At 52.1% G+C, this 13,952-nt stretch overlaps 1 protein-coding gene across 6 annotated transcripts in view; it reads right to left on the bottom strand.

The window, feature by feature from the left end:
- LOC140424662 (IQ motif and ankyrin repeat domain-containing protein 1-like) overlaps positions 1–13,952 on the bottom strand; it is a 775,223-nt gene that overhangs the window by 514,128 nt on the left and 247,143 nt on the right. For all 6 annotated transcript variants that reach the window (XM_072507911.1, XM_072507913.1, XM_072507908.1 and 3 more), the window contains one exon: positions 8,303–8,494. In XM_072507911.1, the coding sequence (XP_072364012.1) occupies positions 8,303–8,494 (192 nt within the window). The remainder of the gene's footprint in view (positions 1–8,302; positions 8,495–13,952) is intronic.

Below are 13,952 nucleotides of genomic sequence, written 5' to 3'. Positions count from 1 at the left end.
CTCAGATACTCTGACACACACTCAGATACTCTGACACACACACTCACACACACACACTCAGATACTCTCACACACACACTCACACACACACACACTCAGATACTCTCTCACACACACACCCATAGGACCCCATGCCTAAAGGGACCCCCACATAGAGCACCCCTACACATAACCCCCCCCCCCCCCCAGAAAATAGGGATCCCTGTGTAGAAGCTAGAGAGCAGTGCAGACAGGGGCAGTGAGAGGTATTACTGCTGTCACACTTACCTTGCAGCTCCACCTGTCCATTCCTCAGGAGAGTAGCTGTGCCTGAGCCTAGGTCACACAGATCCATTAGCTGCGTGCCATTCAGAGCTGTCTAGTAGTGCTCTGAGATTGACAATATCTACAAACCATGGACGGCTTTGATTCATTCATCCCTCTTCACAATTCAGTGCAGAAGTGATGAAACCCCAATGTTTGTAAACTTTGACCACATCAAAGAGAGGTAAGTGCATTCCAAGCACTGAAGCAGGTAGTTTCAGTGCACTTGCCTCTATTTAGGGTCCCTGTTTGGTGGATCTCCATATCAAAGGGATCCACGTGGGAGTCTCCCATTACAGTTGTCCGTGTGCGGGGTTCTCCTATTACAGGTGTCCCTGTGGGGGGGGCGGGGGGTCTCCCTATTACAGGGGTCCCTGTTGGCGGTCCCTTTGTTACAAGGGTCCCTGTGGGGGGGGTCTCACAATTACACGGATCCCTGTGGGGATCCAGGAGGGTTCCCAGCCCCCCGCAACCCTGGCCTGATCGTGCGCGCAAAGAAATGCCAGCTTGGCACCCTGACAGTGGCAGGTGGGCACCTGACCAATGCCAGGCTGGTACCAGGTGGCACCAGCAGTGGAAGAGCACCACCCTGCCCAAAGGGCATGCAGCTGGTGGCCTCTGATCCCCTGGGACACCCCCACGAGTGCCATTCTGTGGTCATTGAATCACAGAATCTACAGTGCAGAAGGAGGCCATTCGGCCCATCGAGTCTGCACCAGCCCTTGGAAAGAGCACCCTACTTAAGCCCTCATCTCCACCCCATCCCCACACTCCCTCCCTATCCCCGTAACCCCACCTATCCTTTGTGCCTCCATGTTTGTGGAACGTGCTGAACGGCGCTCGCTCGAGGTCTATACTGCGGGAGGACACCTCAGAGGGCAGGGAGGCTATATGGGTAGAGATCAGGAATAAGAAGGGTGCAGTCACAATGTTGGGATTTAACTACAGGCCTCCCAACAGCCAGCGGGAGATAGAGGAGCAGATAGGTAGACAGATTTTGGAAAAGAGTAAAAACAACAGGGTTGTGGTGATGGGAGACTTCAAATTCTCCAATATTGACTGGGACTCACTGAGTGCCAGGGGCTTAGACGGGGCAGAGTTTGTAAGGAGCATCCAGGAGGGCTTCTTAAAACAATATGTAGACAGTCCAACTAGGGAAGGGGCAGTACTGGACCTGGTATTGGGGAATGAGCCCGGCCAGGTGGTAGATGTTTCAGTAGGGGAGCATTTCGGTAACAGTGACCACAATTCAGTAAGTTTTAAAGTACTGGTGGACAAGGATAAGAGTGGTCCGAGGATGAATGTGCTAAATTGGGGGAAGGCTAATTATAACAATATTAGGCGGGAACTGAAGAACATAGATTGGGGGCGGATGTTTGAGGGCAAATCAACATCTGACATGTGGGAGGCTTTCAAGTGTCAGTTGAAAGGAATACAGGACAGGCATGTTCCTGTGAGGAAGAAAGATAAATACGGCAATTTTCGGGAACCTTGGATGACGAGTGATATTGTAGGCCTCGTCAAAAAGAAAAAGGAGGCATTTGTCAGGGCGAAAAGGCTGGGAACAGACGAAGCCTGTGTGGCATATAAGGAAAGTAGGAAGGAACTTAAGCAAGGAGTCAGGAGGGCTAGAAGGGGTCATGAAAAGTCATTGGCAAATAGGGTTAAGGAAAATCCCAAGGCTTTTTACACGTACATAAAAAGCAAGAGGGTAGCCAGGGAAAGGGTTGGCCCACTGAAGGATAGGCAAGGGAATCTATGTGTGGAGCCAGAGGAAATGGGCGAGGTACTAAATGAATACTTTGCATCAGTATTCACCAAAGAGAAGGAATTGGTAGATGTTGAGTCTGGAGAAGGGGGTGTAGATAGCCTGGGTCACATTGTGATCCAAAAAGACGAGGTGTTGGGTGTCTTAAAAAATATTAAGGTAGATAAGTCCCCAGGGCCTGATGGGATCTACCCCAGAATACTGAAGGAGGCTGGAGAGGAAATTGCTGAGGCCTTGACAGAAATCTTTGGATCCTCGCTGTCTTCAGGGGATGTCCCGGAGGACTGGAGAATTGCCAATGTTGTTCCTCTGTTTAAGAAGGGTAGCAAGGATAATCCCGGGAACTACAGGCCGGTGAGCCTTACTTCAGTGGTAGGGAAATTACTGGAGAGAATTCTTCGAGACAGAATCTACTCCCATTTGGAAGCAAATGGACGTATTAGTGAGAGGCAGCACGGTTTTGTGAAGGGGAGGTCGTGTCTCACTAACTTGATAGAGTTTTTCGAGGAGGTCACTAAGATGATTGATGCAGGTAGGGCAGTAGATGTTGTCTATATGGACTTCAGTAAGGCCTTTGACAAGGTCCCTCATGGTAGACTAGTACAAAAGGTGAAGTCACACGGGATCAGGGGTGAACTGGCAAGGTGGATACAGAACTGGCTAGGCCATAGAAGGCAGAGGGTAGCAATGGAGGGATGCTTTTCTAATTGGAGGGCTGTGACCAGTGGTGTTCCACAGGGATCAGTGCTGGGACCTTTGCTCTTTGTAGTATATATAAATGATTTGGAGGAAAATGTAACTGGTCTGATTAGTAAGTTTGCAGACGACACAAAGGTTGGTGGAATTGCGGATAGCGATGAGGACTGTCTGAGGATACAGCAGGATTTAGATTGTCTGGAGACTTGGGCGGAGAGATGGCAGATGGAGTTTAATCCGGACAAATGTGAGGTAATGCATTTTGGAAGGTCTAATGCAGGTAGGGAAATTACAGTGAATGGTAGAACCCTCAAGAGTATTGAAAGTCAAAGAGATCTAGGAGTACAGGTCCACAGGTCATTGAAAGGGGCAACACAGGTGGAGAAGGTAGTCAAGAAGGCATACGGCATGCTTGCCTTCATTGGCCGGGGCATTGAGTATAAGAATTGGCAAGTCATGTTGCAGCTGTATAGAACCTTAGTTAGGCCACACTTGGAGTATAGTGTTCAATTCTGGTCGCCACACTACCAGAAGCATGTGGAGGCTTTAGAGAGGGTGCAGAAGAGATTTACCAGAATGTTGCCTGGTATGGAGGGCATTAGCTATGAGGAGCGATTGAATAAACTCGGTTTGTTCTCACTGGAACGAAGGAGGTTGAGGGGAGACCTGATAGAGGTATACAAAATTATGAGGGGCATAGACAGAGTGGATAGTCAGAGGCTTTTCCCCAGGGTAGAGGGGTCAATTACTAGGGGGCATAGGCTTAAGGTGAGAGGGGCAAGGTTTAGAGTAGATGTACGAGGCAAGTTTTTTACGCAGAGGGTAGTGGGTGCCTGGAACTCACTACCGGAGGAGGTAGTGGAAGCAGGGACGATAGGGACATTTAAGGGGCATCTTGACAAATATATGAATAGGATGGGAATAGAGGGATACGGACCCAGGAAGTGTTGAAGATTGTAGTTTAGTCGGGCACTATGGTCGGCACGGGCTTGGTGGGCCGAAGGGCCTGTTCCTGTGCTGTACATTTCTTTGTTCTTTGTTTGTTCTCTGAAGCAAAGGGTTGAATCCCAAAACCTCGAGTACCCCAGGAATCTGGATATTAGAGTGCGCTAGCTGTCTCGCTCTAATCAGCCTATCACCCTGCCCGGGTGGCATTCTCGGAGCAAACCACGAGCATAACGAGACGGTAGATCCTGGGAGCGGAACCTACCGGATTCCAACGGCCACTCTGCGCTCAGCGAGCGGCTATCCAGGAGCAGCATGGCTGCTGGATCCTGTCCACAGGGGCACACAGGGACACACAGAGACACACAGAGACACACAGAGACACACAGAGAGACACACAGAGAGACACACAGAGACACACACAGAGACACACACAGAGACACAAACAGAGACACACACAGAGACACACAGAGACACACAGAGAGACACACAGAGAGACACAGGGACACACAGGAACACACAGGGACACACAGAGAGACACACAGGAACACACAGGGACACACAGAGACACAGAGAGACACACAGAGAGACACACAGAGAGACACACAGAGAGACACACAGAGACACACAGAGAGACACACAGAGAGGCACACAGAGAGACACAGGGACACACAGGAACACACAGAGACACACAGAGACACACACACAGAGACACAGGGACACACAGGAACACACAGGGACACACAGGAACACACAGGGACACACAGAAACACACAGAGACACACAGAGAGACACAGAGAGAGACACAGGGACACACAGGAACACACAGGGACACACAGGGACACACAGGAACACACAGGGACACACAAGAACACACAGGGACACACAGGGACACACAGAGACACACAGAGAGACACACAGGGACACACAGAGAGACACACAGCGACACACAGGGACACACAGAGACACACAGAGAGACACACAGGAACACACAGGGACACACAGAGACACACAGAGAGACACACAGTGACACACAGGGACACACAGAGACACACAGAGAGACACAGGGACACACAGAAACACACAGAGACACACAGAGAGACACAGAGAGAGACACAGGGACACACAGGAACACACAGGGACACACAGGGACACACAGGAACACACAGGGACACACAAGAACACACAGGGACACACAGAGACACACAGAGAGACACACAGGAACACACAGGGACACACAGAGAGACACACAGCGACACACAGGGACACACAGAGACACACAGAGAGACACACAGGAACACACAGGGACACACAGAGAGACACACAGGGACACACAGGGACACACAGAGACACACAGAGACACACAGAGAGACACACAGAGAGACACAGGGACACACAGGGACACACAGGAACACACAGTGACACACACAGAGAGACACAGGGACACACAGGGACACACAGAGACACACAGAGAGACACAGAGAGAGACTCAGGGACACACAGGAACACACAGGGACACACAGGAACACACAGGGACACACAGAGAGACACACAGAGACACACAGAGACACACAGAGAGACACACAGGGACACACAGAGACACACAGAGAGACACACAGGAACACACAGGGTCACACAGAGAGACACAGAGGGACACACAGGGACACACAGAGACACACAGAGAGACACACAGGAACACACAGGGACACACAGAGACACACAGAGAGACACACAGGGACACACAGAGAGACACACAGGAACACACAGGGACACACAGAGAGACACACAGAGACACACAGAGAGACACACAGGGACACACAGACACACAGAGAGACACACAGGAACACACAGGGACACACAGAGAGACACACAGGAGACACACAGGGACACACAGGGACACACAAAGAGACACAGAGTAACACACAGGGACGCACAGAGAGACACACAGGGACACACAGAGACACACAGAGAGACACAGAGAGACACACAGGAACACACAGGGACACACAGAGAGACCCACAGGGACACACAGAGAGACATACAGGAACACACAGGGACACACAGAGAGACACACAGAGAGACACACAGAGAGATACACAGGGACACACAGAGACACACAGGGACACACAGAGACACACAGAGAGACACACAGGGACACACAGAGACACAAAGAGAGACACACAGGGACACACAGAGACACACAGAGATACACACAGGGACACACAGAGACACACAGAGAGACACACAGGGACACACAGAGAGAAACACAGAGACACACAGAGAGACACACAGGAACACACAGGGACACACAGAGAGACACACAGAGAGACACACAGGGACACACAGAGACACACAGAGAGACACACAGGGACACACAGAGACACACAGGGAGACACACAGGAACACACAGGGACACACAGAGAGACACACAGAGAGAGACACAGAGAGACACACAGGGACACACAGAGACACACAGAGAGACACACAGGGACACACAGAGAGACACACGGGGACATACAGAGAGATACACAGGGACATACAGAGAGACACACAGGGACACACAGGGACACACAGAGAGACACACAGGGACACAGAGAGACACACGGACACACAGAGAGACACACAGGGACACACAGAGACACACAGAGAGACACACAGGGACACACAGAGAGACACACAGGGACACACAGCGACACACAGAGAGACACATAGGGACACACAGAGAGACACACGGGGACACACAGAGAGACACACGGGGACATACAGAGAGACACACAGGGACACACAGCGACACACAGGGACACACAGCGACACACAGAGAGACACACAGGGACACACAGGGAGACACACAGGGACAAAGAGAGACACACATAGACACACAGGGACACACAGAGAGACACACAGGGACACACAGAGAGACACAAGGGGACATACAGAGAGACACACAGGGACACACAGAGAGACACACGGGGACATACAGAGAGACACACAGGGACACACAGAGACACACAGGGACACACAGAGAGACACACAGGGACACATAGACACACAGGGACACACAGAGAGACACACAGAGACACACAGAGAGACACACAGGGACACACAGAGAGACGCACAGGGACACACAGAGAGACACACAGGGACACATAGAGACACACAGAGAGACACACAAGGACACACAGAAAGACACACAGGGACACACAGAGAGACACACAGAGACACACAGAGAGACACACAGAGAGACACACATGGACAAACAGAGAGACACACAGGGACACACAGAGAGACACACAGGGACACACGGACACACACAGGGACACACAGAGAGACACACAGGGACACACAGAGAGACACACAGAGAGACACACAGGGACACACAGAGAGACACACAGAGACACACAGAGACACACAGAGACACACAGAGGGACACACAGAGAGACACACAGGGACACACAGAGAGACACACAGAGACACACAGAGAGTCACACAGGGACACACAGAGAGACACACAGAGGGACACACAGAGAGACACACAGGGAAACACAGAGACACACAGGGAGACACACAGGGACACACAGTGACACACAGGGACACACAGAGAGATACACGGGGACACACAGAGAGACACACAGGGAGACACATAGGGACACACAGAGAGACACACAGGGACACACAGAGAGACACACAGAGAGACACACAGGGACACACAGAGACACACAGCGAGGCACACAGAGACACACAGAGACACACAGGGACACACAGTGAGACACACAGAGGGACACACAGAGAGACACACAGGGACACACAGAGAGACACACAGGGACACACAGGGACACACAGAGACACACAGAGAGACACACAGGGACACACAGGGCACACAGGGACGCTCTTGGACACACAGCAGGGGCACACAGGGACACAGGGTGGGACACACGGGGAGGGACACACAGGGACACACGGGGGGACACAGGGACACACGGAGAGACACACACGGGCACACAGGGAGACATAGGGACACACAGGGACACAGGGAGGGACACGCAGGGAGACACAGGGGCACATTGGGGGGCACACAGGGAGGGACACACAGGGACACACAAGGAGGAACACACAGGGACGCACAGGGTCACACGGAGAGACACACGGACACATGGAGGGACACACAGGGACACACGGAGAGACACACAGAGACACACAGGGACACACAGGGACACATGGAGGGACACACAGGGACACACGGAGACACACATGGAGGGACACACAGGGACACACACAGGGACACATGGAGGGACACACAGGGACACATGGAGGGACACACAGGGACACACATGGACACACAGGGCCATACGGAGAGACACACAGGGACACACGGAGAGACACACAGGGACACACAGAGAGACACACAGGGACACATGGAGAGACACACAGGGACACATGGAGGGACACACAGGGCCACACGGAGGGACACACAGGGACACACGGAGAGACACACAGGTACACCTGGAGGGACACACGGAGAGACCAACAGGGACACATGGAGGGACACACGGAGGGACACAATGTTTTCTCCTACACTAACTACGCAAATACCTTTGAGTTTACATTCGCTCCTTTGTCAATTAAGAATTGAATGGCCTCAGGATGTCCCCCCCCGGCAGCCTCTGACAGAGGAGTGTTGCCGTGTGCATCAGAGCAGTCGAGCAATGCTAACTGGTGCCGCTGTCGAATCACTTTCCCCATCTCGTCATTTCCAATTCCATTTTTGGAGTCCAACTCAGAAACCTGTGGGAAAAATCGGAAGAAAGCACATTGGAAAGACAGCCCAGAATAACGAGCCTGCCGACCTACTCACCCTCATCTTCTACTGTCCAGCTCTGCTCTGAGATTTCACCTCGCCAAATTCTCCTCCCACTGATTCCCTTGACCCTCTCTCTGGCCGTGTCTCACTCTGTCTCCATCTCACTATTATCTGCCAGGAATGGAGCATTTTTCAATCTTTTTTCATCAACAGTGCAATGAAGTTACGCTTACTCAGCAATAACCTGCTCCTGGACGCTGACTTTGAATTCCGCAGGTTCACTCAGCTCCTGACCTCGTTGCAGCCTTGGTTCAAACAACTGAGTTGGAGAGTGACTGCCAATGACATCAAGGCAGCGTTTGACAGAGTGTGGCATCAAGCTGTTGGAGCAAATCCGGACTCAGTGGGAATCGGGGGGAAAACGTCAGCTAACTGCAGTCACATTTGTCCTCGGCCCAACCATCTTCAGCCACTTCAGCAATGACCTCCCTTCCATCCGAAGGTCAGAAGTGGGGATGTTTGCGGATGACTGCACAATGTTCAGCACCATTCGCGACTCCTCAGATACTGACGCAGTCCCTGTCCAAACGCAGCAAGACCTGGACAATATCCAGGCTCGGGCTGATACGTGGCAAGTTAAATAATAATGATAATTTTTATTATTGTCACAAGTAGGCTTACATTAACACCGCAATGAAGTTACTGTGAAAATCCCCTAGTCGCCACTTTCCGCCGCCTGTTCGGGTTCACAGAAGGAGAATTCAGAATGTCCAATTCACCTAACAGTACGTCTTTCGGGACTTGTGGGAGGAAACTGGAGCACCCGGAGGAAACCCACGCAGACACGGGGAGGATGTGCAGACTCCGCACAGACAGTGACCCAAGCCGGGAATCGAACCCGGGTCCCTGGCGCTGTGAAGCAACAGTGCTAGCCACTGTGCTAGCGTGCCACCCGACTCATCCAATTGCATTCAGAAAGTTCTTATTGAATCTGCTTCCACCATCCTTTAAGGGAGTTCCAGGTCACAACAACTCGCTTCATGTTGTCACAGAGCACAGAAACGGCCCTTCAGCCCATTGGGTCCGCACCGGTCAAAACCAATTGTATTTTAAATTCCACCATATTGTGGTCGCTCCTTCCAAGAGGATCCCGAACTATGAGATCATTAATCAATCCTGCCTCATTACACAGGACCAGATCTAGGACCGCTTGTTCCCTCGTAGGTTCCATTACATACTGTTCCAGGAACTTATCCCGGACACATTCTATAAACTCCTCCTCAAGGCTGCCTTGACCGACCTGGTTAAACCAATCGACATGCAGATTAAAATCTCCCATGATAACTGCTGTAACATTTCTACATGCATCCGTTATTTCTTTGCTTAGTGCCTGCCCTACCATCCTGTTACTATTTGGTGGCCTATAGTCTATTCCTATCAGTGACCTTTTCGCCTTACTATTCCTGATTTCCACCCAAATTGATTCAACCTTGTCCTCCATAGCACCAATATCATCCCTTACTATTGCCCGGATGCCATCCTTAAACAACAAAGCTACACCACCGCCCTTACCGTCCATTCTATCCTTTTGTATAGTCTGATACCCTTGGATATTTAACTCCCAGTCGTGACCATCTTTTAACCATGTTTCAGTAATGGCCACTAAATCATAGTCATTCACGATGATTTGCGCCATCAACTCATTTACCTTATTTCGTATACTACGAGCATTCAGGTAAAGTACACTTATGCTGTTTTTTATGTCTTTGTTATGAATCCTAACACCTTGATCAGTAACTTTTCGCAATTTATTTTTCCTCTTACCCTTTCTCCTAATTTTCCTTGTCTTTGAACCCATATCTCTACATAATAACCTGTCACGTAACCTGCTGCCTTGCTCTCCATTAACCATTATACTGTCCATATCTTTACACTTCCCTTCCCCCCAACTTGCTAGTTTAAAGTCCTTGTGACCAACCTATTTATCCTATTCGCGAGAAAACTGGTCCCAGAATGGTTCAGGTGAAGACTGTCCCAACGGTACAGGTCCCTCCTGCCCCAGTACTGATGCCAATGCCCCATGAAATGGAATCCCTCTTTCCCGCACCACTCCTTTTAAAAATATATATATTTATGAAAGTTTTTTAACACAATTTTTCTCCCTTACAAACAATAACCCCCCCCCCCCCGCCCCGCAACAAAAAAAAACGAGAAATCGCGCAGAGCAAGATATATACATGGCAAAATGATATATTTACACAGCTTTGTACACAGGCCCTCACCCGTACGTGCCAGTTTCCCCAACCCTTCATGTTATCTCCTGTAGAACCCCTGCGCAGACCCTCTCAAGGCGAACTTAATCCTCTCCAACTTTATGAACCCCGCCATGTCGTTAATCCAGGCCTCAATGCTGGGGGGCTTCGCCTCCTTCCACATTAGCAAGATCCTTCGCCGGGCTACTAGGGACGCAAAGGCCAGAATTCCGGCCTCTTTCGCCTCCTGCACTCCCGGTTCGTCCACTACTCCAAATATTGCTAGCCCCCAACTTGGCTTGACCCGGACTTTCACCACCTGAGATATTGCTCCCGCCACTCCTCTCCAGAACCCCTCCAGTGCCGGGCATGACCAAAACATATGGACATGGTTCGCCGGGCTCCCTGAACACCTTCCACATCTGTCCTCTACCCCAAAGAACCTACTCAACCTCGCCCCCGTCAAGTGCGCTCTGTGGACCACCTTAAATTGGATCAGGCTGAGCCTGGCACACGAAGAGGAGGAATTAACCCTACCTAGGGCATCACCCACAGACCTTCCTCGATCTCGTCCCCAGCTCCTCCTCCCATTTACCCTTCAACTCTTCTACCAGCGCTTCCCCCTCTTCTTTCAACTCCTGGTGTATTTCCGACACCTTGCCCTCCCCGACCCATACACCCGAGATCACCCTATCTTGAACGTCTTGTGCCGGGAGCAACGGGAATTCCCTCACCTGTCGCCTCACAAAAGCCCTCACCTGCATATATCTAAAGGCATTTCCCGGGGGTAACTCAAACTTCTCCTCCAGTGCCCCTAGGCTCGCAAACGTCCCGTCGATGAACAGGTCCCCCATTCTTCCAATCCCCGCCCGATGCCAGCTCTGGAACCCCCCGTCCATCTTCCCCGGGACAAACCGGTGGTTACCCCTGATCAGGGACCACACCGATGCTCCCATTGCACCCCGGTGCCGTCTCCACTGGCCCCAGATCCTTAGCGTTGCCGCCACCACCGGGCTTGTGGTATACTTTGTCGGCGAGAGCGGCAGCGGTGCCGTCACCAACGCCCCCAGGCTCGTTCCTTTGCAGGACACCATCTCCATCCTCTTCCATGCCGCCCCCTCTCCCTCCATAACCCACTTGCGGATCATTGCCACATTTGCTGCCCACTAGTAGCTCCCCAGGTTTGGCAGCGCCAACCCTCCTCGGTACCTACTGCGTTCCAGGAACCCTCTCCTTACTCTTGGGGTCTTATTCGCCCACACAAACCCCATAATACTCCTGCCTACTCTCTTAAAAAAGACCTTAGTGATCACGATGGGAAGGCACTGAAACACAAACAGAAACCTCGGAAGGACCACCATTTTGACCGACTGCACTCTACCCGCCAGCGAGAGCGGTAACATGTCCCATCTTTTGAAATCCTCCTCCATTTGTTCCACCAACCTCGTCAGATTCAGTTTATGTAGGGTCCCCCAACTCCTGGCTATCTGGATCCCCAGATACCGAAAGCTCCCCTCCGCCCTCCTCAGCGGTAGGTCCCCATCCCTCTTTCTTGGTCCCCCGCCTGTAATACAAAGAGCTCACTCTTCCCTACATTGAGCTTATTGCCCGAAAACTCCCCAAACTCCCTTAGAGTCTGCATGACCTCCACCATCTCCTCCATTGGATCCGCCACGTACAGCAACAGGTCATCCGCATATAGCGACACCCGATGCTCTTCTCCCCCTCGGACCACCCCCCTCCATTTATTAGACTCCCTCAATGACATGGCCAATGGTTCAATCGCCAATGCGAATAACAGGGGGGACAAGTGGCACCCCTGCCTCGTCCCTCGGTACAGTCGAAAGTACTCCGACATCCGCCGGTTCGTCACTACACTTGCCATCGGGGCTCTGTAAAGGAGCTTAACCCAATTGATAAACCCTACCCCGAACCCAAACCTACGCAGCACCTCCCAGAGGTACTCCCACTCTACTCGGTCAAAGGCCTTCTCCGCGTCCATAGCTGCCACTATCTCTGCCTCTCCCTCCTCCGATGGCATCATTATCACGTTTAAGAGCCGCCGCACATTGGTGTTTAGTTGCCTGCCCTTTACAAATCCCGTCTGGTCCTCGTGGATTACCCCTGGGACACAGTCCTCGATCCTCGAGGCCAGCACTTTTGCCAGCAACTTTGCATCCACATTGAGGAGCGAGATCGGCCTGTACGATCCACATTGCAGTGGGTCCTTGTCCTGCTTTAGGATCAAAGAAATTGTCGTTTCCGACATTGTCAGGGGCAGGGTCCCCTCCTCTCTTGCCTCATTAAAGGTCCTCACCAGTAGCGGGGCCAACAAGTCTGCGTACTTCCTGTAGAACTCCACCGGGAATCCGTCCAGTCCCGGGGCCTTCCCCGCCTGCATGCTCCCCAAACCCTTGCTCAGCTCCTCCAACCCAATTGGTGCCCCCAAACCAGCCACCTCTTGCTCCTCCACCCTCGGGAATCTCAGCTGATCTAGGAATCGTCTCATCCCCTCTTCCCCTGCTGGGGGCTGGGATCTGTACAGCTCTTCATAAAAGGCCTTGAATACCTCGTTGATTTTCGTCGCACTCCGAACCGTGGCTCCCCTTCCATCGTTGACTCCCCCTATTTCCCTCGCTGCCATCCTCTTACAGAGCTGGTGTGCCAGCATCCGACTAGCCTTTTCCCCATACTCGTAGGTCGCCCCCTGCGCTTTCCTCCACTGTACCTCCACCTTCCCTGTGGTCAACAGGTCAAACTCCGTCTGGAGCCGTCGTCTTTCCCCAAGTAATCTTTCCTCCGGGGCCTCTGCGTATCTCCTGTCCACTCTCAAAATCTCCCCCACTAACCTCTCCCTTTCCATACCCTCTGTCTTCTCCCTATGAGCCGTAATGGAAATTAGCTCTCCCCTGATCATCGCCTTCAACGCCTCCCATACCACCCCCACCCGCACCTCCCCGTTGTCGTTGGCCTCCAAGTACCTTTCGATACACCCCCTCACCTTCCCACACACCACCTCGTCCGCCAGCAGTCCCACATCCAGCCGCCACAACGGGCGTTGGTCCCTCTCCTCTCCCAGCTCCAGTTCCACCCAGTGCGGGGCATGGTCCGAAACAGCTATAGCCGAATACTTCGTCCCCTCCACCCTCGGGATGAGCGCCCTACCCAGAACAAAGAAATCTATCCGGGA

Source organism: Scyliorhinus torazame, chromosome 6 (genome assembly GCF_047496885.1).
Source record: "Scyliorhinus torazame isolate Kashiwa2021f chromosome 6, sScyTor2.1, whole genome shotgun sequence".
NCBI classification, from domain to species: Eukaryota; Metazoa; Chordata; class Chondrichthyes; order Carcharhiniformes; family Scyliorhinidae; genus Scyliorhinus; species Scyliorhinus torazame.
This window is presented reverse-complemented; position numbering and strand designations above follow the sequence as displayed.